General features: G+C 33.4%; 2 protein-coding genes across 3 annotated transcripts in view; one reads left to right on the top strand and one right to left on the bottom strand.

The window, feature by feature from the left end:
* Kpna5 (karyopherin subunit alpha 5) overlaps positions 1–16561 on the top strand; it is a 39269-nt gene extending 22708 nt beyond the window's left edge. The window contains exons 9-14 of one of the 2 annotated variants that reach the window (XM_026394072.2): positions 2994–3157; positions 5333–5411; positions 7294–7419; positions 8160–8287; positions 11416–11594; positions 13038–16561. In XM_026394072.2, coding sequence (XP_026249857.1) covers positions 2994–3157; positions 5333–5411; positions 7294–7419; positions 8160–8287; positions 11416–11594; positions 13038–13225 — 864 coding nt within the window. In that variant the 3' untranslated portion in view covers positions 13226–16561. Of the gene's footprint in view, positions 1–2993; positions 3158–5332; positions 5412–7293; positions 7420–8159; positions 8288–9524; positions 9866–11415; positions 11595–13037 lie in introns of those variants that run through there. The other variant, XM_026394074.1, reaches the window with a different exon arrangement.
* A 2424-nt stretch (positions 16562–18985) lies between these two features.
* Fam162b (family with sequence similarity 162 member B) lies at positions 18986–24615 on the bottom strand. Its single transcript, XM_026394097.1, has 4 exons — positions 24351–24615; positions 24087–24195; positions 21030–21138; positions 18986–19140 (listed from the first exon to the last, which is right to left on the bottom strand). The coding sequence occupies exons 1-4, from the start codon at positions 24520–24522 to the stop codon at positions 19042–19044; spliced, it is 489 nt and encodes a 162-aa protein (XP_026249882.1). The 5' UTR covers positions 24523–24615; the 3' UTR covers positions 18986–19041.
* Positions 24616–24981: the final 366 nt, after the last annotated feature.

Genomic DNA, 24981 nt, shown 5'->3' with positions numbered 1-24981 from the left:
AAATCTTAATGCAGTTTTATTTATGATCACCAAAAACTGGAAATGGTCTAAGTTTATATCATTTGGTGTATGGATAGTACAATGCATTCATGTGATGGAATACAACTTAACAATAAGAAGCAACAAACTACTGACACATGCAACAACATAGATTAATCTCAAAAGCATTAAGCTAGATGAAGGAAGCCATGCACAAATGCTGCACTGTGCATGATTACATTTAGTATTTTGGAAACAGAATCTATATGAATGAAAATCAGATAGGTAACCAGGCATTGTGGCACCAATCATCAAGGCAGCTCAGAAGACCAAGGCAGGAGAATTGCCTGAACAACTTAGTGAGACCCTATCTCAAAATTAAAAAAAAATTAAAAAAAATTTAAAAAGTAAATAAATAAATTAATTAATTAATTAATTAAAAAAAAGATGCTGGACATACAGATCAGTGGTAGAATACACTGGGTTCAATCCCCAGGAAAAATGTTGAGGGTCGGAGTGGAATGAGACTAGTGATTACCTGAGGAAAGGAAATTGACTTTACAAGTAGACAAAAGAGAACTTTTCAGAATGATAAGTTCTGAATTGTTACTGAATATTGGTTATACTGATATATACATTTGTTAATATTAGTTTACAAAAAGACATACTGAAATTGTATAGCTAAAAAGTGTGTAATTATGTTCTATATAACTACTTTAATAAACCAGATTTTTAAAAAAATATATCTCTTAAAGAAACAATAAATGAAATGTTTAATCCCTGATTAATTCATGGATCACAATAAATTTTTAGCTTAAAAAATTTGTGATTCCTACCTTAGATATTGTGACAATGTTAAAACCTGGGTGTGATAATCATATTGTAATATAAGAATGTTGGATGACCATTTTCTTAGGAGATACATGTTAAAGTATTTAGAGGTGACGTATCATGATAATGTTTGCAATTGGTTCTCACATGATCCAGTAAAAAAACAAGAAAAAACACATGTGCTCATGTATGAATATGGAGAAAGTGCAAAGTTGATAATGGCGAGAGTTGAGGATGTGGCTCAAACGGTAGTGCGCTCGCCTGGCATGCGTGTGGCCCGGGTTCGATTCTCAGCACCACATACAAACAAAGATATTGTGTCCGCCGAAAAACTAAAAAAAAAAAAAGATAAATATTAAAATTCTCTCTCTCTCTCTCTCTCAAAAAAAAAGTTGATAATGGCTAGATCTAGGTGAATAACATGTGGGTATTAATTGTACTTTTTTTAAAACCAATTTTCTGTACACTTGAAGTTTTTCAAAATAATTTATTAAAAAAGGAAATACATCATCTCCCTTGATACCACCTAGTCTGTATTACTGTTTGTCACTTGGGTTATTATAGTAGCATCTCAACAAATTTTGCTTGTCTTCTTACCCACCCATCATTTTCTTTTTTTTTTTTTTTTCAGGAGGGTGGGTAGTGGGGATTGAACTCATGGTCATTCAACTATTGAGCCACATTCGTAGCTATTCCAGAAATAAAAAAAAAATCATGAGTTTTACATTGTATGTCTTTTGAGAACCATCCTGAAATCTTGGATCATACTTCTCTGGATGTGAATCTTTTCTTTGTCTAGTATATCCATGCTGTGTGCTTGAGGTATTGTAGTGCTTGTATTCCGGAACCCTTATTTTACTTAATGATAGCTTCAGAATTCAGTTTGAATTCTAGCACTTCAGATATGCCAAAGAGAAGCTGTAAATTGCTTCTTTTAGTGAAGAGGTGAAAAGTGTTTACCTTAATAAGGAAGAGGAAAAAAATGTGTTTTGACATTGCAAAGATCTATAACAAGAACAGATCTTCTGTCCATAGAATATGAAGAAGGAAAAAGAAATTTGTGCTAGTTTTGCTGATGCGCCTTAAACTACAAAACAAAAGTTACAGGCACAGTGCTTGGTGAATGCTTAGTTAAGTAGAAAAAGACATTAAATTTGTGTCTTTACAGAAAAAAAAAGCTTAGAATATATTAGATTTGGTACTATTACATGATTTTATGCTTCAACTGAGAGTCTTGGAATTTATCTCCTATCTGTAAGGAGTGGGGGAGACTGCTATAGTCCTTAGGAAAGACACTGAGAGATACATTAGATTGCCAATTTAAAAAAAAAAAATCAACCTTAAGGAATATAGAATCAGTACCTATCAAGAGAATAAAAAGAGCTGATAGTCAAGCAGTTACTGAATGGAAGGTATTGTTCTCATATGCTACATGCATTCTTAAAAATTTAATTGTACCACTTACTTGTTTTACAAAGAATTTGAGGTTTAGAGAAGTCAGGTAATTTTTTCCGTGGACATTCAGCTAGTAAGCCATGTTTTGACCCCAGATCTGTCTGACAAAGAGGAAGAAGGGCCATAGAATTTATTTAATCTTTTAAACCCTTTTCCCCACAGATTTGTAAACTGAATCTCAGAGAGATGAAGTAGCTTGCTACTCTGTACAACTAATTGTAGTGTTAGTGCTAAAGGGATTAATAATCTGTTATTGTCTGTTTAGTTTAGTTTTCTTAGTTGAAGATCTTATGTCTATATACATATATATAAGCACACACATATATACTTATATTTTCTACTCCTTTGTATTTCAAATGATTATTAGATTTATTACCAGTAAAGCACCTGTAATGAATAAGGCAAAGTTCATGTAAGTTAGACCATCTTCCATGTTCATTATAACAAACACTGAACTGAAGCGTTTAGACTTCTCTCAGTTTTACACAGATAGGAGATACCAAATACATATTTATTATTTTTTAAAAAAACTTCACTTCTTATTGAATATAAGTTTAATAGCAACCATTAGTTTCATGTTCATAAATCTGATCATAATTTTAAAACAATAGGATGTTTTGATTTCTCTGGTATTATTATAGGATTAGTTTTTTGTTTTAAAATAAATTTAAAAGAAACTTGGTTTAGATAAATAAAAAATTAAAATTTGATTCTTTCTTCCCTTCCAGGTTTCACCTTGCTTAAATGTCCTGTCACGATTATTGTTTAGCAGTGACCCAGATGTGTTAGCAGATGTGTGCTGGGCCCTTTCTTATCTCTCTGATGGACCCAATGATAAAATTCAAGCAGTCATAGATTCTGGAGTCTGTCGAAGATTGGTGGAACTTTTGATGTAACTATAATTTATGCTTTAGAATTGTATGATTATATATTAAGAGTAGCAATTGAAATAATGGCCTTGTAAACATCTTAAGAGTCACTGTCTTCAGGAAGAATTTAAAAGCTACCAATATACTTTACAAAGTACCAATAGTCCTAAAAAATTGATCCTTAACTCATGTCTTATATCCTGAAATATTTCACAAATGAATTTCTCTTGTTTTATCTGATTTTTTTATGAATGAGTGCTCATGGCTATTAACTTCTGTGGTGGTGCATGATACATTATTAATGAACTAAGAACATAGTTCCCGCTCTTCAAATAACCAGTAATCTTGTTTATTATTCATTATAGTAATTAATTGTTATAAAAAGCCACGTAGTGAAAATCCTTTATTATTTTACTTGTATTAAAATAATGTTTCTCTTTGCTGGGTTCTTATAATTGCAGTCTTTAAAAAGAGCAGCTTTTCCATTCAAAGATGTTAAAACTTTTTCTTTTAAAAGAAATAGCTTCTTCATCCTCCTACCTCCTTGAAAAAAATGTCATCTTCCTTCCTTCCTTTTATAAAAAAGCCATAGTAAGCTCAAACAGGGCACAGGTACCACAAAGAATAGAGGTCTAATAAGGGGTTGAGGCCCCAACATGAGTACAGCATCAGAGGGGAATGAACAGGCAAGTCTAATAAGAGATCAGGTTCTAGGTTTGAGAATGGCATTCACCATACTGAAAAGGCAAGCAGGCTAAAGCAGGGCTTGGAGCCAACACATCATGAGTTAGCAGCCTATCTGGGTCAGAAGATTGGCCATATATAGGAAAATTAATATCAAAGAAGCTGGTTTCTTGTTATCAGAGAATGGAGATATAAAAATTAAACAGGGGAAAGTCTGAATAACCCTTATGGTGGTAGATTGGAACTGGAACTATCAATGTAAGCTCATGGCTTTCAACATAAAAAGACGATTATGTGTGTGTGTGTCTATTCTCTCAAAGGTCCTAGGAGGAATGACACTCCTATACTTATAAACTGAGCACAGTAAATGGTCAGATCTTGGTTTCTCAATAACACTCTCCATTCCAAGGAATCAGGATTCTTAGAGAAATGATTAGTTCCAGAAATGGCACTGAGAAAAAAAAATAAGGTGAACACAGAAGGTAATTAGTGCTCAAAGAATGGAGAAATTTCAAAGATACAGAATCCCACTAGAAGGGGGCTCCCACTGTCCAAAACTGAGACAGTATGAATTTCAAAGATAAATTATAGTAGTAATGTATTATAACTTATTGAATAAAATAGAAAATCCACAAGTCCACACTAACATAAGTAGATTAATATATAGATAAGGCATATAGTTGGATAATAGTAGAAAATCACCATCTGTAAAAATACTGATAGTTACTCATTACTTCAGACAATAAGCATCAAGAGATGCTAAAACTAGTGGTAAAAGTATCTTAAGAATAAGATTTTTAGCCATGCACAGTAGCGCACATCTGTAATCCCAGCAGCTGGGGAGCTAAGGCAAGTGGATGCAAGTTCAAAGCCAGCCTCAGCAGAACTGAAGTGCTAAGCAACTCAGTGAGACCCTGTCTCTAAATAAAATACAAAATAGGGCTCGGGTGTGGCTCAGTGGTCAAGTGCCCCTGAGTTCAATCCCTGGTACAAAAAAAAAAAAAATAGGACTTTTACAGAGTCTTAAAGTATTTCCTCATGAAATTCTAATTATAAAGGGGGGATCAATAATGGTAAAGTAGAAAAATCTGGTAGATACTGTTTACAGAATTCAGTGCCACTATAATGGGACAAGAGAGATACCATATGCCACCCCATAGGATATAATGAAAAAATTATAGCATTAGTGGTATCTAGCTGAAAATATATAACCTGAGACTTAATCACAAGGAAATACTGGATAAATAAAAAATGGCTAATGATCTTCAAAAATGTTAAAATCATGAACATCAAGGGAAGGCTGAAGAACTGTTCCAGATTGAAAGAGACCAAAGACACATGGCAACTGGGTCACACTAGATGTCATTATAAATATATTACTGGGAAAATTAGTGAAATATAATGGGATTTGTGGTGTGTAGTATATTAAAAAAATGGAAGGTTTTTGTGCTGTTTTTTGCAACTTTCTGTAAATTTTAAATTCTTAGTATGTAAGTTCCTATTTTTATTTTTAGGCACAATGATTATAAAGTTGTATCACCTGCACTAAGAGCAGTTGGTAATGTTGTGACTGGTGATGATATTCAAACACAGGTAAGTTCAGACTTATTAATATGACAGATTGTTAATGTAATGGATTATAGGTTTATTGTGTTTCATATCACTTGATTACATATTAATCAAAATTTTAGCATTAGTATAATTATACAAGCATCCATGACAGTGTGCATATTCCTGATAACATGTAATTAACTCAGATATCTATTTAGGAAAGTATTATCTTAGACCTGTATCAATGCAAAGAAGTATATGATGTGGATTCTGCTTTTGGGGGATTTATAATAAAAATATGGAGAAAATAAATATTAAAACAAATTATTTAAGGTAGTAAATATATGCTATTAACTGTCGTATAATAGATGGTATAACCAGGCATGATGGCACACATCTGTAACCCCAGTCACTTGGGAGGCTGAGATAGGAGGATCATGGGTTTAAAGCCAGCCTTAGCACAGTGAGGCATTAAGCAACTCAGTGAGACCCTATCTTTAAATAAAATACAAAATAGGGCTGGGGATGAGACTCAGTGGTTGAGTGTCCCGAAGTTCAATCCCCAGTACCCTCCCATAAACGAATGAGCAAATAAATGTTATAAAAGTTTGAAAAAGAGATCAGAGTGCTAAGAATCTGTTTAGTTTCCATAGAACGTTAGAACTAAAGCTGGATCTTAAAAATTAAAGAAGTACTTATGAGACTAGAAGAGAGCTATGTAATCCTAGATATAGAGGTATAGAGACCTCTGTGAGATATGTTTAAGAGGCATTGAACTTAACTTGAATAGAAACTTTTAGTGAACAGGTGATTGATTTTAAATAGGTTAGAAATGGGGTTATAAATAGGAGTGGGTTTTATACTAGATTACAGACACAAATTATGAGACCACAGGAAGGATGGTAAGGAATAACTGTATATATGCGTGTGTATCTTTTTGAGAATTGTGAAATGTCAAATAAGGTATGAGATCAAGGTTGACTCCAGATTTAGGGTGGAGTTTTTTTTTTTTAAAAAAACTCTCTAACACATTAGATTCTCCCTCTTTTACTACCTTTCAGTAGGTTTTTTTCTAACCTACAGGATTTTTTAATTTTACTCTTCTCAAGTCTATTTAGATAACTACAAAAGTTATTAAACAGTTGATAGTTCATTTAAAGTAACTCTCTAAATGAAAATGTCTATCTAAACATACACTGTATTTTTTAGCCAAAATTTCAGTGCACTGTTTTGTACATTCTTCCTCAAGTAAATTTAATGTGAATCATTAGGAATGATTTTGATATAGGAAAATAATATTACCATGGAATAAAGAAATACAGAGAATATACTTATTTACAAAAGAAAAATGGAACAGTAAAAATTTTAATGAAATAGCTTATTCCATACATTAAGATTTCTTATTATAAAATTAAATGCTTTCAGACTGGTAAATATTTTTTTCACTAATTTCATTTTGAAAACTAGAGGTTGGATCCTGACCTCAGTCACTAAATCTTTAAGCAGTTATTTCAGTTGAACTCTGAACATATTCCCCAAAATTGTGACTTTTTAAAAAAACATTAAGTTTGAATGAAGACTCCTATACTTGGTTATATTTTGAAAACAGCATTTTCATTGATAATGCTACAAATTAACTTGCTTTAACTTGTAAACTTGCTTTAATTTATAAACTTGAAGGATGAGCCTCTGATTTGCATTTTTGTAGATTGAGAACATGGCACTTCCTTACACTGGCTTTAGACAAGTTGTGGCAACAGCAGGAAGGAAGAAGATAACAAGTACCTAAGTTTTACTTTGAGAGGAAATTCACTGTTTTGATTTTGTTTATTGGAATGATTTTTATACTTAAAAGTAATCCATTAGATTTTTGTATGGGTTAATTATTAAGAAACTTTTTGTTTCTATTTCTTACTTGTTTTAGGTAATTTTGAATTGTTCTGCATTACCCTGTCTCTTACACTTATTGAGTAGCCCAAAGGAGTCAATTAGAAAAGAAGCCTGCTGGACTATTTCTAACATCACTGCTGGAAACAGAGCTCAGATTCAGGTAAATACTTTCTAGATCTGAGATTAGAGCGAGAAGGTCTAAGGTACCAGTTTGACAAAAGTCAGCATTTTATCAGTGATGACAGTGTGTGTGTGTGTGTGTGTGTGTGTGTATGTGTGTGAGTGTGTGTTGCTGGGGATTTAACCTAGGGCTGTGTGCATGTGAGGCAAGCACTCTACCAACTGAGATATATCCCCAGCCCATCAGTGATGTATTTTAGTGAGTTACTAAAAGAAGGTTAAAAAAAAAAAAAAAGATTTCTGAAAAGCAGTTTAAAGAATTTGACATGTCCTCCTCTAAAATGTTAATATTTATTTTTCATTATCTAGTGAGAAATGTGCATTTGTATACATAAAAATATCTAATATTGTGCCTGACACACAGTGGTTAGTTTCTAAAACAGGGATTTTTTTTTAATGTTTTAAATAAGTTAGACAGTGATCCATCTTCCTCTTATAGCTTTTAGTGGTTTATTAGAATTCTATTAAGCTCAAGTCAGTGATTCATCCATTTTGATGAATCATATGCCAGTGCTTTATCATTTATATTCTGCTGAAAGCTTCTCTATTCTTTTAAAAGCTTATTTCCTTCTAGAAGAAGAAAGTACCTGAAAGTTTATTGACAGATGAGAAACAAAATATTTCCAAAACTTTGACCATTGAGTTTCTTTACTCCTCTACTTGGTAATATTTTAAAAGTATTTTGCACTAATTATACTATATCATTTTTTCTCCTCCCAGGCTGTTATAGATGCAAGTATTTTTCCTGGTTTGATTGAGATTCTTCAGAAAGCAGAGTTTCGCACCAGAAAAGAAGCAGCTTGGGCTATAACTAATGCAACATCAGGAGGCACTCCAGAGCAAATAAGGTATGATTCAGATATTTAAAAATTGCTTTTTAAGTGTAAGTCAGAATTCGAAAAACACATTTTTTATTTGTCGATGAAACTAACATTATTAGTATGTCAGTTTGTTAACATGAAATGGCAGCATTTGCTGTATCTTTTCATTCACATTGTTTTTTTGTTTTTTGGGTTTTTTTGTACTAGGGATTGAATCCAAGGGTGTTTTGTTTTGTTTTGTTTTGTTTTTACCACTGAGTCACATCTCCAGTCCTTTTTTTAAAAATTTTTTATTTTGAAACAGGGTTTTGCTAAGTTGCTGAGGCAGATCTTGCTAAGTTGCTGAAACTGCCTAAGTTGCTGAGATCCTCCTGTCTCAACCTCTAAGTTGCTATGTTACTGGCACAATGGTTGTTTTGTTTGTTTAATTTAATTAACACCATATTTCTTGACAGGCTGGAGATTAAGAATCTGAACAGGAACAGTTTACGTTAATTTGCAAAATACAGTGTCATGGGCATTAGAAAAACATAAAATCACAAAAATTTAAGTTATCAACTTATTTAGAGTAAAATAAAAATTAAAAGAGTCATTTATTTAGTGATGTTCTATTCTGTATCAGTTGTTTGCCTTGCCAAAAGATAGTATTATTTATTTATTTATTTATTTATTTATTTATTTATTTATTTATTTATTTATTGGTATCAGGAATTCAATCCAGGGGTGCTTAAGCACTGAGTCACATCCACAGCCCTATATTAAATTTTTTATTTTGAGACAGGGACTCACTAAGTTGCTTAGGGCCTCACTCACTAAGTTGCTAAGACTGGGTTTGAACTTGGCATCCTCCTGCCTCAGCTTTCTGTGCCACTGGGATTACAGTCATGTACCACTGTAGAGCTATTTTTCTCCACCAGTTATCTTTTTTAAATGCACACTTTTAAAAATCTAGATCTTTATTTATTTTACTGACAGTAAAATGGTTGGTACAAAGGGCTCTTAAGTCAGTCTGATTTCAAGTTCTGCTCCTTCAGTAAAAGTTATGTGACCTTTACAGTCATTTAGCCTTTTTAATCTAGTTTCATTTTTTTAAAATGAATTCAATAACTGTACCTTAAGTTAAATTTATGCATTTAAAGTGATCAGCACAGTGTCTAATTATCAGCTTCTCAACAAACTACTATTGTTATTTAATCATTAGTTTTGTCAATATTGATTCCTAAATCTCTTTTTATCATGTACTTTCAATTTTTATCTCCTGTAGCAAAGCTCCACTTTGTTCCTTTAATAAAAGCCTACCTTCCTGCAGAATCTGCTTACTCTGAGGATTCCTTCATGAAATTCAAGACGTCTTAGATTTCTTATAAGTGGCTATTTAGGGAATATTTTCTAGTGAATGTTTGCTTTGTTTTTTTAAATTTATAAAACAGGAGTTAATTGTGATGCTGTTTTATGAAATAGAGGATTTTCAAACTACCTATTGTGAGATCTTTGTCTTTCAGTGCTTTCATTATACTATGGTCTTGTTCTCTCAGATTCATACTATGTACAGTGATAACATGTCTCTGCTTTTTATATTTCATTACACCTCATTGCTTTAGTATTCAGTAGTAGTAAAGAAAGATTATTTCATTGTTCTATCTTGTATTTTTTAAATGTTAGTGTTATTTTTAGCTGCTTTGGTCTGAAAGTTTGTTCATCTCCAAACAGTTATATATTTTTTCCAATTTATTTTCATTATTATATCCATTCTGGATAGTATTCCTTAAATTTATTAGTATGGTTTAAGTGCCCAATGAGATCATTATTTCTCTAACCAATTTCACCATTTCATTAACTCTACATGTATGGGAAGAGATTCAGGATCTCAGATTAGGTTCAGCATGCATTCGTTCCACTAGCACTTGTTGAGTGCCGTACTATTGCCAATTGTTGCACTATGTCATTTAGTTACTCTACCAGCAAAATGTTAGGTGCTTTTATGTAATGCTTTCTCTTCTTCATTTTTTTAATATTTATTTTTTAGTTGTAGGTGGACTCAATATCTTTATTTCATTTTTATGCAGTGCTGAGGTTTGAACCCAGTGCCTCATGTATGCTAGGTGAGCACTCTACCACTGAGCCACAACCTCAGCCCCCCCCCATAATGTTATCTCTTCTAACCTCATAACTGTGAGATAATCATTCATTCAACAAATATTTCTGATAAGTTACAATATAGTATTATGGCAAGTGAGTGCTCCAGTGAAGGTATACACATTTTTTTTTTTTTAAAGAGACAGGCACTTTGATTAAATGCCATACTGTTCTCATAACTTTCTAAGGTTGGTACTATTATTAGCCCCATTTTAAGATGGAGAAACAGAGGTATAGAGCAACAACTAAAGGTCACACAGTTAATAAAGAATAGAACTGGGACTTGAACTTATGAAGTCTGGCTTCAGAGCCTGTTTTTAACTTCTGTGCTTAATATGAAGTTTTTGCCAAGTAAACAAATCAGTTACTTCATTCTGGAGAATGGAAAAACAGCTAACAACAAGGAAAGATCAAAGCATTAGGAAGTGAGTGGAATATTTTTTGACTATTATTTATAAATATTATTTATACGATGACTTCTTGTATTCCTAGAGGTCTTCTATAGTTCTGAAACATAGTATGAATACATATAAATACTATGTATATATACTGTGTTTTAGAAGATTAGCTAGGATTCTTTTTGTGAGAAAAGATTTTTCTAAAATTTAATTTAGATGACCCTTCTCCCTCTCCCTATCTGTCTCTCTCACCAAATGACCCCTATGTGTATATGTAGACTTGCCCTTTTGAAAAACAGGTTGAACATATGATTCTTAGTGCTCATATGCCATGCAAAAAGAGATGTAAGTGCCAGTTTCCCCATGTGTATACTTTGTAATTTGCAATACCATTTATTGCTAATTATAGTAAATTAAAGACTAGAAGAATAAAGGTTTTTAGATTCGTTTGTAGATAAAAATTTAAATGTTTGTAATATTTGAGTTTGCACAGGAATATGTTTCTTAATTGCTTATATACCATTTCATTATGAAGAATATTTTTGTGTTATTACAGTAAACAGTGTTTATTTAAATCTTTTGAATCTTCCCTCCATTTCTCTTTTTTAAATTATTCTGAAGGTATTTGGTAGCCTTAGGCTGCATTAAACCACTTTGTGACCTTTTGACTGTTATGGACTCCAAAATAGTTCAAGTGGCTTTAAATGGACTTGAAAATATTTTACGTCTTGGAGAACAAGAATCTAAGCAGAATGGCGTAGGCATTAATTCATACTGTGCTCTCATTGAAGAAGCATACGGTAAGCGATTAGTTAAAAATTGTCTGTCATAGGCAATTTTCCCCTCTACTTGCATACATGTTTTTTGTTGTAAGACCAGTATATTTTAAAAAATGTTTAAAAAATGTTACCCATAATTCTATTTTCCTAACAACTTATTTCACTGTGTACCTCTTTTTTACATTGTCCTATGCACAAATACTTTAGATCAATTTAATTACAGTGTGTAGTTTTGTATTCTACTTGTTAATATTTTAGAGAAAGTTTATACTTCTCCATAATTTTTACAATTATAATTGCCATATAACATTATACGAGTGAACAGTGTGTGCAGTTTCGGTCATACTCTTGCAGTTGACCGTTAGTTTGCTCCTGATTATGCCAATATAAGCATTTTTCTGCATATAAATTTGTGTCTTCTGTTGAATTAGTTTCTTGGGATAAATTTTCAGGAGTACATTTATGGAATCATAGAAATTTTGATTTAGCTTTGATATATCTTTTCATTTTGCTTTTCAAAAGCCTATTACTTGAGAGTGTCACTAGCTCTTTGTGAATGTATTCATTAATCTCATGCTTATTTTATATATTTGTTGATTTAACAGATGCAAAATGTATCACTAAGTTGTTTTCATTGGTATTTCTTGGCCTATTTCATCAGTTGTCTTGTCCATATGTATTTTCTTTTCAAAATGGCATCTTTATAGCACTTTGTCCAGTTTACCAATTTGGCTCTTCTTCTGTAAAACTTTGAATTAATTTTATATTATAGTTGTTTATTTTGAAATGGCTTTCTCCCAGTCTTTATTTTTTTTTATTTTAATAAAGCAGACTGTGTTGATTTATATTTAATGAATGATTCAACTTAATCTCCTATTTTTTTTAAGTTTACAAAATTATTGCCCCTTCTTGGAGGATTGTTAAAAATTAATTTTTTGTTGACCAAAATTTTTTGATTGAATTCTTAAAATATTTAACTCATTGGAATTTATTTTATAATAGATATGAATCCAAATTGTTTTTTAAAAAATTATTTGTATTAATATTCCCTTGCCTTTATTAAGTCTCTTTATTTTATGCTGATTCAAGTTTTTATTTAGGATTCTTAAATGAAGCTAGAGATGTCACGTTGCCTTTATGTCAAATTACATAGTGTTGCTGGTGAAGACATTACATCAATACGAGATAGTAACCACTGATTTACAAGAATATTTCCTTACTATAGTCATTATTTTGACCTTAAGTTATGAGTTTGGGCTATTCCATTACAATAGTATTATTATGATATTAGAAAGAGTGTGCAAAATAGGCATAAGTTTTGGCTATCATTATGTGCAAAAATTAAGTAAAAATAGCAGCCCTGTTGCCAGTGGAGTTATGTGTGTTATTGGTTTATTGTTTTGTATAAATATATACTGAAACTTTAAAAATGATTTGTTTTTATATATGTGTTTTATATAATAGGTCTGGATAAAATTGAGTTTCTGCAAAGCCACGAAAATCAAGAAATTTACCAAAAGGCCTTTGATCTGATTGAACATTATTTTGGTGTAGAAGAAGATGACCCCAGCATTGTACCTCAGGTGGATGAAAACCAACAACAGTTTGTATTTCAGCAGCAGGAAGCACCAATGGAAGGGTTTCAACTTTAACTTGGTGGAGAAAAAAATTAATGTCCAAGAAGGGTAGCTTCAGATATTTCCTCTTTGTTGCCAGTGTCAGGAGGAATGTTTCTTGTTTGTTTGTTTGTTTGTTTCTTTTTTACATAGAACAGAAAAGTAAGAATTTGACACACTTTTAAAAAGAAAAATGAAACAAAAATGTCTATTCAGATGTAGTCTTTTGTTGTAAGTATTTTTTTGTTGTTTGTTTTGGTATTACTATATATGTTTTTGTTATTTGAATTTTTGTATCTGTGAACAATTAAATACATTATGCAATTATTTAACTGAAGCTTGAAAAGGAGAACTTTGATGAAGTATTACATAGTGATTCTGAATTTTTTCAAGTATTCTTGGAAACTGCACAATAGCAGTACAGCTATTGATAATTGCATTTTGGCAGTAAGTCTGACACATCCAATCTACTAAATCTACCTCTGTCTTGAAGCAAAAATAAAAACAAAAAAGCTTCAGAAGCATGAAATCATGTAAAAGCTAAATTAGAATGTGAAAATATTTATTACCTTACCTTAAGTTATTAATCACTGTGCTGTAGGTTATACTTCGCAAGTATAAATTGCAACAGAAAACCTGTAAAATTTATTTATAAAACAGAAGAAATATTGTACTGATAATCAATTAAGATGTCACAATTGTGGAGAGAGAAGCAGTTCTTCATGTTGTGTACATTAAAAAGATTACAGAACACTTAAATATTTGTTTTTAACATATAAATGCTATTATACTAGTATATTTTATATTTTAACCAAATGTGCTACCATTTTTGAAATAGTGTTTTATTATGTTTTCACTGTTCTTTTTAAAGAGCATCATGACAGTGATGCCAAAATGAATCTAAAGTTGTGCTGCATACCTAAAATGATACTGTATTATTTCTCTGACTTTTCAGAGCAGTAATTGAAAAGTTTTATTCTCTTTGTGATGATGAACTTAAGTACTTGAATGACAAAAGTATCCTGAAGAAATCACCTTGTTACGTATTACATTATATTAAGTGCATTTAATATTTGGGCAGTAAGTGATGATATTAAGGAAAATTGGTAAGGATTCTTTAATATGGTTGGAATCTATATTAGAACTTTTTTGTTTTGGTAATAGTCATACTGCTGCTTATTATGAATTATGTATTAGATTACATTTGTATCAGATTGGTCACTATACTGTGTGTGTTTGCTAAATTAACAGCAAAAACCTCTTTAAACTCTGCAAATTTAAAAGAAAGGTTTCACTAGAAAAATTACATATATATTTATTATATATATATATATGTGCGTGTGTCTATTACTCTCCCAGTCCAGTGCATGGAAGAATTTTCTAAGCAGTTGTGGTACTGTTGAATTATCTTTTAATTTATTGTTATATCCAGTCTATTTAGATTTCCAATTATATACCTGGAAAAATTATTTAAAACGTAATTTGCAACTCTTTTAAGATGGGAACTAAAGCAATTTTGATATGATTCATAGTCTATTCTATAAAGAGAAAGATTTCATTTATGAGAGCATTTATAATGTTTCTGCTGGAAATCAGAGGCATGTTACAAAAGGAAGGTGTATATAGGAGTACTTTTAAGTAGTATAATACTTTGTAAATTATATATCATGAAACTAAGCTTTTGGCAAAGATACTTAAAACCTACAGCTATAAAAATCCAGGTTTAAATGGTGTCCATAATGCTAACTTCATCTGCAAATCCTGTTTTATACTGTTAAGTAGGTTGTATCTGTGCCATTTTTATTATGGTGGATGTTATGTAGTTGCATATAAAGTTTCTTTTGCATTATGCGTATTCAAAAACAGGGTAGTTATATTAGATATTGCCAAATTGATAATGAATTTATTAGATAAAAACTGTTTTGTGGTGCCAATGGTTCTAAGCATCAGGTGACAGGGTATTCTGCTCTTTCTATTCAATTGAACTTGATAATGCAGCATAATTTATAAACTAACCAGCTGTGCCTGCTTTTGAGGACCCCATAGTCAATATAATAAATCTCTGAGCTAAATCTTCCAAAAACACTTTTTTCCTTATAGAAAGAAAAATAATATATGTGTGTGTGTATGCACATGCAGGCACACATTGAATGACCTATCAAGGGAGATTTAAAATGTTTTGCCAATAAAACAAATGTTATATCTCTAGGAACAGAATATGACATATGTTAACCATTTAAATACAAACATATTTAGTTTCTTGGATATGTTACTTGGCTAGTAATTTGTTTATATTTGAATGCAAAGACATTTAACTAAATTTAGGCCTGGTGGTGAGTTTATTAGATCAAAACTGAACAAGAGTTTTGTTTTTAAAATTTGTTAAAAATATTACCACTCAGACTGTCTTAAAATAAAACATAAAAAGGGCTGGAGATGTAGCTCAGTGGTAAAGTACTCCTGGGTTAAGTCCAAAAGAAAAAAGACCAAAAAAATGTGAAAAAAATAGGACCACTCTTTTCAAGTGTATCATTTAAAATGCTCCAAAATGTATTTCCATTAATTTTCACTCTCCCTTGTGAAAAAAAAATTTAAATTTGCTTTTGTAAGATTCATTACATTTACATCCCAGAGAAACTGTGCCAAATGAAATTCAATGAAATAAAAATGTGTTTTAAGGGAATGTATACAACATTAGCACATATATCAAGAAGATACTTTTGAAGGAGTTCATTTTATTAAATTTGAATTAAATATGGTCTTTTATTTTGTCTGAATTTAAATTTCTACTAGTTAATCTATGCAATCATGCTTACTTATTTTGTAAGTATTTGACTCACTGACCAGTTTTATTCTGAAAGGTTATTCTAACTTTTAGTGTCCTTAATTTCAATGTCATTTGTTCAATTATTGGTAGTACCAGAACAAGAAAGAAAGTGGGGGAAAAGGAATAAAACCTGCTGGCACAGAAATAAACATGTAATTTAGTAACTGTAAAACCTGTCTGCAGTTAAAGCTTGATTTACTGGGTAAAAGAAGAATTTATTATCTTTGCCTTTGTATTTTTTTCTTAAGAGGGAGCATTATAGAAAAAAGTAAATATAAAAAAGCATTATTGGATTTTTTGTTGGTATTCTAAATTCGGCAATCTATTGGTTGCTTAATTGTGAAACTGAAATCAAATTCTTGCTAACTTTTATTTATTTTAATTAATAGTATTGTTTTATGAAATGTGGACATGTTAGGAGCCAATATAATAGGATTCTAAAAGAATAATATATCTTTAAATTCTGATTGGGGGTCAGTTGAGGGGGAGGATATTCTTACTTAAATAAATAAACCAACATATGAGCAGTATGCAATATTATGAAATGTTACAACACTATATTAAAAATAATAAAATGCTATTTTACAATTGCATTTATGTAAATGTGTCTCAATTATTTGTTCTCATGATTGTTTATTCCTAATAGGGAACAAAACCAGATGCCATTATTGGTTAATATTCCATCTGCTTTATACAACCATCAAAGAAGATAAAATGGAATAAAAAACATTCTTGATTAATCCAAAATTAGGCGGAAGAAGAGGAAAAAGGAGACCAAGAAAAATTATCAAGATGGTAGATCTAAATTCAGTTACATCAATAATCACAGTGATTTTTTAAATGATTTAAAGATTTCAGTTAAAGAGCAAAGATTGTCAGAATAAAATAGTAAGAGCCATGTGGTAAATTTTTTTTCAGTTTTTTGAGAAACTTCCGTATTGTCTTCTCCACATCCCTAATAGCATTTGTGATTTTTTTTTGTCTTTTTGATAATAGCCATTATAACTGGGGTAAAATGGTATCTCATTGTGATTTTGATTTCCATTTCCCTGATGGCTAATGATACTGAGCCCATTTCTAGTTACATATCCAAGAGAAATGAAGTCATACCAAAGAGATTACCTACACAACCATGTTTTGCAGTACTGTTCATAATAGCTAAGGTACAGAATCAGCCTAGTTGTTTTGTTCTTGAACTTTTTTATGGGATACAGTTAAGTCACTTAGGAAATACTTGATTTTTTATAGGTTTCCTTTTAAACTTTGTGAGGCAGACACAGGACCGCCTTTATTTTACTTTTGAAGCATTGCATTCTGAATACTGTGATACTCCATGAATTACAGGTAATTTGTTTCTCCATATCCTTTCAGATGGTTATTTTGATGGTCTTGGGTAGGTAGTGGTCACATGTGATCAACTAAACAAACACTCAAGGACCCTCTGCATATCTCCACTAGTCTGTGTAGCTCTGTCACCTTAGGGATAGCATTCTGAGAACTCTGTTTGTCCTGGCCTCCCAACTCTGCCCAAAGCTCATCCTGGGTCTCCCTTCCATGTCCTGCAGTCTCCTCTTAGAAGTAAAATGGCAAGTAAAAAGAACTCAGCTAATTTTTCTTTATTTCACTCACTGCTCACTATCTGATATCTGCTCTTGGTTTCATATTTTTGTCTCATGTTTTAGTTGTTTTCAGGCTAGAGGTAAATCTAGTCCTTATTACTCCATTTTGGCCCAAAACACATAATAGCATAGTAATGCATAATGTTCTTTTTTAAAAAGAAAAGTGGGCTTTAATCCCTTTTATCATTTCATTTCTAATATTATTATGGGGTTTTTGTATCTAAATAATTTGCCAGATTTAGTTACATTGTTCTTCTGTAAACTTTAACTTATTTCATTAGTTTCTGCCCTTAATTTTATAATTATCAATCTTTATTCCCTTTGGATTTTTTTAAATATTTACTTTTTAGTTGCAGTTGGACACAATACCTGTATTTTTATTTATTTTTTTGTGGTGCTATGGATTGAACCCAGGGCCTCACACGTGTCAGGTGAGCACTCTACCACTGAGCCACAACCCCAGCCCCCTTTTGAATTTTTTATAGTTTTTTTTTCTTTAGGATATTTAAGACCTTCATTCTAAATATTTTCTAAGAAAAGTACCTTGTGAGGATAAAAATTTATATTCATGATTTTAAAATGTAGATGCCAAATTAAGAAAGTATAGGGATGATATATATAATTTAAAAAGTTAATGGGCTGAGGTTGTGGCTTAGTGGTAGAACACTTGCCTAGCATTTGTGAGGCACTGGGTTCGATTCTCAGCACCACATAAAAAATAAACAAAATAAAGGCATTGTGTCCATCTATAACTAATAAAAATATTAGAAAAAAAGTTAAATTAGTGTTATTCAAACAAGTTTAAAAGATCACTGACATTTTGATTTTAGAGAGCCCTTAATGGTTTAGTTTAAAGCTAATTTTAATGACACAAAGTGATCATTTTAACATTCTCTGGTAACCAAAAACTGGACCAAGTATCCAGGTAAACTGGCATATTCATATAGTGGAAGAGTATAAAGCAAATAACAGGAATGAACTATATACTATTTGTGTATGAACACAACATAATGTTAAGAATCCACAAAGGTGTATACTTTGTGACTCCATCTATATAAAGTTCAAAAACAGGCAAAACCAATGTATGGTGGTGAAAATCGTTGTTACCTTTGGGAGTGACAACTTGAGAAAGAGCACAGAGCCTTCAGAGGAACTATTAATATTCTACTTTTTGACCTGGGCAGTGATTATACAAGTGTGTTCTCTGAGACTTTTATCAAACTATATATAGTTTTTTGTGCACTATTTTTTCAATAAAATTTACTTTAAAATATGAATAAAAAAGACTTTGTGTTTCTTGCTGCAAAAATAAAACCCATGACATATTTTTAACATGTTCTATTTGACCTATCTTTTATTGTTTCTGATAATAATGATGGTATTCAAGTGAACGCTCTGTCAGAATGTCATTTAGCTTTATCCTGTGCAGCCAATGCAGCTTCTTCACGCCACTTTGCTTTCTTTGCCAGGTTCCAACTTGTTAAGGATTCATGCCGTTCTGCAGCCTGCACAAAAACCAAAACAAAGCATTGTCACTCTCTGGAGTACCTTGTGTTTTAGTAAAACATATAGAAGAGACTTTGTAAAAAGAAAAAAGAGGAAAATAACCTAGAATGTCTGTCACGAATAATATTCAGGAACACTGTTTCTTTGGTATGAAAAAAAAAAAAAAACAAGTTACTAAACTTGTAGTGGACAGAAGAGCTGATGTCAGAAATCTTTCCCCATCCTCTCACTACACACAGACAGATTTGTTGGATAAAATATAACAAAGACATTTTCAAATAATTAACCTCCAAATCAGTAAAGGGAATTCCTCAGGTATCAGAAATGAAAGTAACTCAAAGGATGAATTGGTGGGGAATGGGAGAGGCTGAAACCACAATGGAAGGAAATGGTTTTAATCAGGCATTGGGGGAAAATATTGGCCTTGACAACTGTGGGCTGGAAATTTAATCCAGGATTTGGATTCTGAGCATGGAGCTGAGCTACTTCTACAAAGCTGAAGAAATCAGGAAGAGGGAAGATATGACTAAAACTCCTTTCACTATCCCAGGAACAGGCAGGAAAAGTAAGCATTTATGTGAAGGGAGTAAAAAATGAAAGCAGTGTTTGTCTTTTCATTATAGAAGTCTCAGTGTTCTAACAATGTAAAGATTTGTGGAAACTAGAAAATCAATTTAGCAGGCTGTCATTTATGAAGAGTAGGTTGAAAACAAGAGATAGTTGCATTTCTTTGTATTAGTGTTCAGTCCAAAGTGTTTTTTAAAGTTTCCCATTTGATAAGAAAGAAATATGTTTTTTTCTAAGCTAGTAGGAATGACTGGATAGTTACATAAAAGTATGTTTATGGGCCCTAGTTCCTATATGAAGTGTGGGCTCAGATTCACTTGAGAACTTGAAAGGTAAAGGATGGAACCATAGGACTGGGCAGATTGGCTAAATGTATCCAGAGTACACATAGGGAATAGTAATAGTAAGATTGGCTAAGTATACACAGATTTAGGTATCCAGGAAAGCTATTCCTTGTGGTGTGGCTGCATGACTGAAATGCAGTGTGCATAACTGGTGGAGCCATCATCTGTCCCCTGGGTTCAGTTTCAGGTGACAATGCAAAGGGATTCTAGGATGGTAAGTTAGAGTCCAAAGAGAGCTCCTACATGGAGACTGGCAAAGAGAGAAGTTAAGACTGGAGAAGGGAGACCCAGCAGTGTTACACATCTCCCAATATTTTGGGGACTACTCTTGATGGTAAAAAGTGACCAGCAGATGGAAAGATTTGGGAAGGCAGAGAACAAAATTCTAAAGTTGTCAGTTCCTAACTTCTCTCTAACCGTATCAAACATACACCATACATTGAAGTTGGCAAGCAGGCACTCACAAACAGGACACAATCTAGATGACCTTGGCAATCACTTCGACTTGTATAGTTCCTTTTCTTAATTCTATGCAATAGCTAATTGAGTTCATAATGTAAGAAACCATTTATCTAGTCTGCATAATTTTCACACGACAAAGTTCTTGTGCAGATTTTCAACTAGGTTATAAACGGTCCTGGTTTTGTTTCTGCTTATTTTACAAGTGGAAAAAAAGTCCCCACCCCTGTCTTGGCCATATAGTTAAATTACTGGCCCAAATTTCTATGCATAAATATGTTCCTAGTATGATAGATACAAGTGGATGGCACCAGATTTCAAAAGACAAATTTGTCTTACAGTAATGAATGGCCATAATCCTGGAATTGAAAATATGTCATAACATTCCTTAAAATTCAGTCTTTTTTCTTTTTCTGTAGTGCAGGAGTTGAACCAGGGCCTCACATTTGCCTAGCATACATTCGACCACTGAGCCACATCCCAGCGCACAACAGATCTGTCTTTAAGCAGGCACTCACCCTTTTGGCTGATGCTATCACTGCAAAGCAGGCAATAATTGTGAGTCCTATCATTATGTAACAAGCTTTCACTCGGGCTTTGTTTCTTGCAGCATCTATCATTTCAGGCCTAAACCAAGATATGAATTTTGTTAATTATGTTAAAGTAATACAGTTTTCTGATAGTCATGATAAATAATTATTTGTTAAAGGGATATTCAAAAAATATCCCTGAATGCAAAACAGACATGAAAATCTTTCAAATGCTAGTCCATTAGTATTACCAATTTTAAATTAGCAGTTATTTATTCATATCTTAGAATAATTAACCACTATGAGATCACTGTCTAGTATATTTAGTTTCTAATTGCTCAAAATATAAATACAAGAGATTATGGTCCAACTGTGGTTTTTGTTCACCAAAAGGAATAAGGGTTACAGCCTGTGTATGTCTATGATTCATATTAATTTAGCTTATATGTTAAATAGGCCTTGGGTTTTCATTTAAATGGGTTAGTCTTTAAAACTCACTTTCAACACTTTGCTTTTTTCACTAGCCTTCCAATCAAAATCTCTCTCTCTCTTTCTCTCTCTCTCTCTCTCTCTCTCTCTGTACTGGGGATTGAACCCAGGGATGCTTAACCTCTAAGCTACATCCCCAACCCTTCTTATATTTTATGTGCATACAGGGTCTTGTTAAGTTGCCTAGGCTTACTTTGAATTTATGATCCTTCTGCCTCATCCTCCCTAGTCACTGGGATTACAAGTGTGCACCACCACCATAGTACCCAGCTCCAATCTCTTCCTGCCCCTCCTATCCTATTACCCAAAGACACTATTATATTATGAATGACTATTAGAAAAAGGATGTTTCCTTCATGACTTTTGCAGAAAGTTTAAAAGAAGTGACCCAAATTATAATAATTTGTTAAAGAAAAAAACAAAGGCACCTTCATTTTTTATTATTCTGAAGTTTGATATAGTCATTAAAGTACTGGGCTATCTTATTAATAGATACATTCTAGTTGTCCAGGATTTTAGCAACACTAATTACAAAGTAATGTTACAAGAAGAATCATGGATAGAGAACTTTTATATTGAAATTAACTGTAAACTTTGAAATTTGCAATAATATGAAGTGGCAGTTTATAAATATGCATAATCAAAGTACTTGATTCTTGAGAATATGTTCAATGACATTCTTTTCTACCTAATGTCAAATTTAAATACAGGGCAGTTACATTAAAATTTCTCCAGGAAGACAAGTTACAATTCCTCTTAAAAATGAAAAACTAACTTTTCTACTAATTGAAAGGTTACAGAAAGCAATATAAAGCTTATTTTCCTTAGATTTCTGGGCAGAATAACATAAATTTTAAGATGTTAGTTGTGAACAGGTTCAATTAGTGTCCATGGAGACATTATTAGATTTTATTTCCTGCTACCTTTTGTTCCAGATGGAACTTAAAAGATCTTATCTTTTTGACCTATCCATCTGGCTTTGAACTATTTTATCAAATTAGTTTAACACAGCAAAAACTTAAAAAATAGCATGGTTATTAAATAGAATTAGTGTATGGTACAAAAATTATAGGTCACTTAATTACATGTCCATTAAGAGCATAAAAAGGGGAAAGTTGTTTATATTTCAGAACTAACAGCAGGAATATCCCTCCTAAATAGCAAGACTAAAAATTTGTCTAAAACTACAAACATCTACAACTACAAACATGGCACCTTGTTCATTGTTAAATGCTCCTGTTCATAATATGTCTTTTGACTGTAATCCTTAGGAAATTAAATTATTTTGGTAAAATGGTTCTCTTCCCACATTTAGCTATGTTAATACTGAATTAAGCATAGGATCTCTTAATAAGCATTAATTTACAGTGGGCTGCTTTTTTACAATCTTCATACCAAGCAAAACAAGATTTGTTTTATAATAACAGCAAATGTCTCTACTGTTGAATAAATACAGAAATAGGCTCCAAAAGCCATGTTATTTCAATTTCATGTTCATTTCCTATTTTAAAAACTCTGAATCCAAAAAGGAATAAAAATGCTTCAGAATTCATTGTTGAGAATACATTTTTCCACCACATGTTTTTTTTCTCCCCCATTTATTTGAGGTGCTTTGAGTAACTGGTAAACTAAGGAGCAACAAAACTAAAAGCGATGTGTGAAGAACAAGACACAGACCCCGTTTTCATCATCTATGTATTCTAATGAGCATTCTAATGAGTAAAATACAATATATAGAATACCTCTAATTCTTTTCAGCATTGTCGTTTCAGATTTCCTATTTTTTAATGATCAGTTTTAAAACTAGCAGATTGATTTTATTCTTAGTTTCCTTCTCTTTTGTACAAAACCTTCTCTTGTAAAAGTCCTGTAAATTTGGTGGGGGTAGCGTGGAGTGGTGGTGGCATTAACTGAAATGATGTAATGATGGTTTTTTGCAAGTTACATGTACTTATTTTTTAGAGGTTACATTACCCTGGCTGGGAAGTTGCTAGTTTTGAGTTTTATCATTTAGCCACCGTCTTGATGGGCTTAGGACAATGAGGATACTTCTATGTGTTGCAACTCCAGTAAACCTGGTACCCAGAGGGCTGCAGAATCACGTTCACCACAGGCAGTCTCCCTCCGCAGAGGAGGAGGCTGCCTGGATGAGGATTCTTCCCAGAGACCCTCCAGCAACCCCATAAGCTATGATCAGGGAACTTTTTCCTTGATTTAGCGGCGACTCCTCAAGCTCAGGGCCCCTTCTCGCTCTCTGGCGCCCCCCGAAGTCACCAGGGTGCTGGCGAGAACCGTGCCTTGTGTTTGGCTTAAATGATCTGGGAGCTCTGGGTACGTGGGCATAATAGAAGTGTCCAGTGGTTTTCCGAAATCTGCAACTTCTGCAATCTCCCTATAAATTTAGCTGCCCACTGTCCAGTCAAGGGATTTGATGCATCGGAGGTGGGGGTAGTAATTTTCTTAAGGTGGCGGGTGTGAGTGTGAAAAACTGGCCCTGCTCCTTGGCCCCAGGGTATGGCCTCCCGAAACCTGGGCCGCGACACCCGCCACACTTACGGAACCCGAGGCGGGATCTCCTCTATCGATTTGAAACGGCCGGTCCACACCAGGATTTTCTTGTCGAATTGTGTGGGCTTGTGCTGGGCGAGGACCCTGTGAACCTTCCCTGCAGCAAAAGCGACAAAGAAGGACAGAGGTAATGAGGGCCCCAAGGCACCGAGGATAAGCGCCATCAAGCCTCGACCCTCAGCCCTGGGCCCCTCGCCCAGCCTCCCTTAGTCCCCCTTTTCCCAGGACAGTCCCTCCTTTTCACTGGCTCACCATGACTTTGGGCATCAGGATCGCTGCGAGTCTCACCACTGAAGTAGCGAGGGAGACCACAGAGCTGGAGAGTGGTTACCCGCAGCCGAGAGGCTGCTGGAGACGCCCCTGGGACGCAGCGGACCGCGCACCCGGAGCCCAAGCGCAGAAGGCTCCCGACAGCGGAGAGCATGCTGCGTGCTTTTCCCGTACCGTACCGCCAGCCGCACCCGCACCCACTGATTCACCAGAGCGATCTCCCTCCAGCCCACCCCGACCTGGGGAACCCGGGATCTGCAGCTGGGACTGACGACTTGAGCTCCCTCTGGCTTGCTGTCCCCGCCCCGCGGGTGACCCAGGACCAGGGGGCCAGGGGAACTGATTCCCCAGGGAGTGGCCTGGTTGGGTTTGAAAACTCTGAAGTGTGCAGGCTCACAACCTCCTGAGACAGCTTGTGCTGTTCATTTATTAAATATCTCTTCGTATCAAGATTTGTGTTTCAGGTTTTTGGTTTTTGCTTCCACCGTTTATGCAAAAAGCTTAAATCCATCTAAACCCTGTCCTCAAGGAAAAGAAGTCAGTTCTTCAAGTGCAGGAAAGTTGAAATATTTACCAAGGAAGAGTAGGGGCACTCACCAAACTTTTCCCATAG

The sequence above is a fragment of the Urocitellus parryii genome, chromosome 8 (assembly GCF_045843805.1).
Source record: "Urocitellus parryii isolate mUroPar1 chromosome 8, mUroPar1.hap1, whole genome shotgun sequence".
Taxonomy (NCBI): Eukaryota; Metazoa; Chordata; class Mammalia; order Rodentia; family Sciuridae; genus Urocitellus; species Urocitellus parryii.
The sequence above is the reverse complement of the archived record's forward strand: the minus strand, read 5'-3'. Positions and strand labels throughout refer to the sequence as shown.

Excerpts from the sequence above, each read along its gene's own strand:
- Fam162b (XM_026394097.1), bottom strand. The coding sequence starts at position 24,522 with ATGCTCTCCGCTGTCGGGAGCCTTCTGCGCTTGGGCTCCGGGTGCGCG. Across the intron at positions 21,139-24,086 it reads GAGATCCCGCCTCGGGTTCC|GCCTGAAATGATAGATGCTG; the intron begins GTAAGTGTGGCG and ends ATCTTGGTTTAG. Across the intron at positions 19,141-21,029 it reads TGATAGCATCAGCCAAAAGG|GCTGCAGAACGGCATGAATC; the intron begins GTGAGTGCCTGC and ends GTTTTTGTGCAG.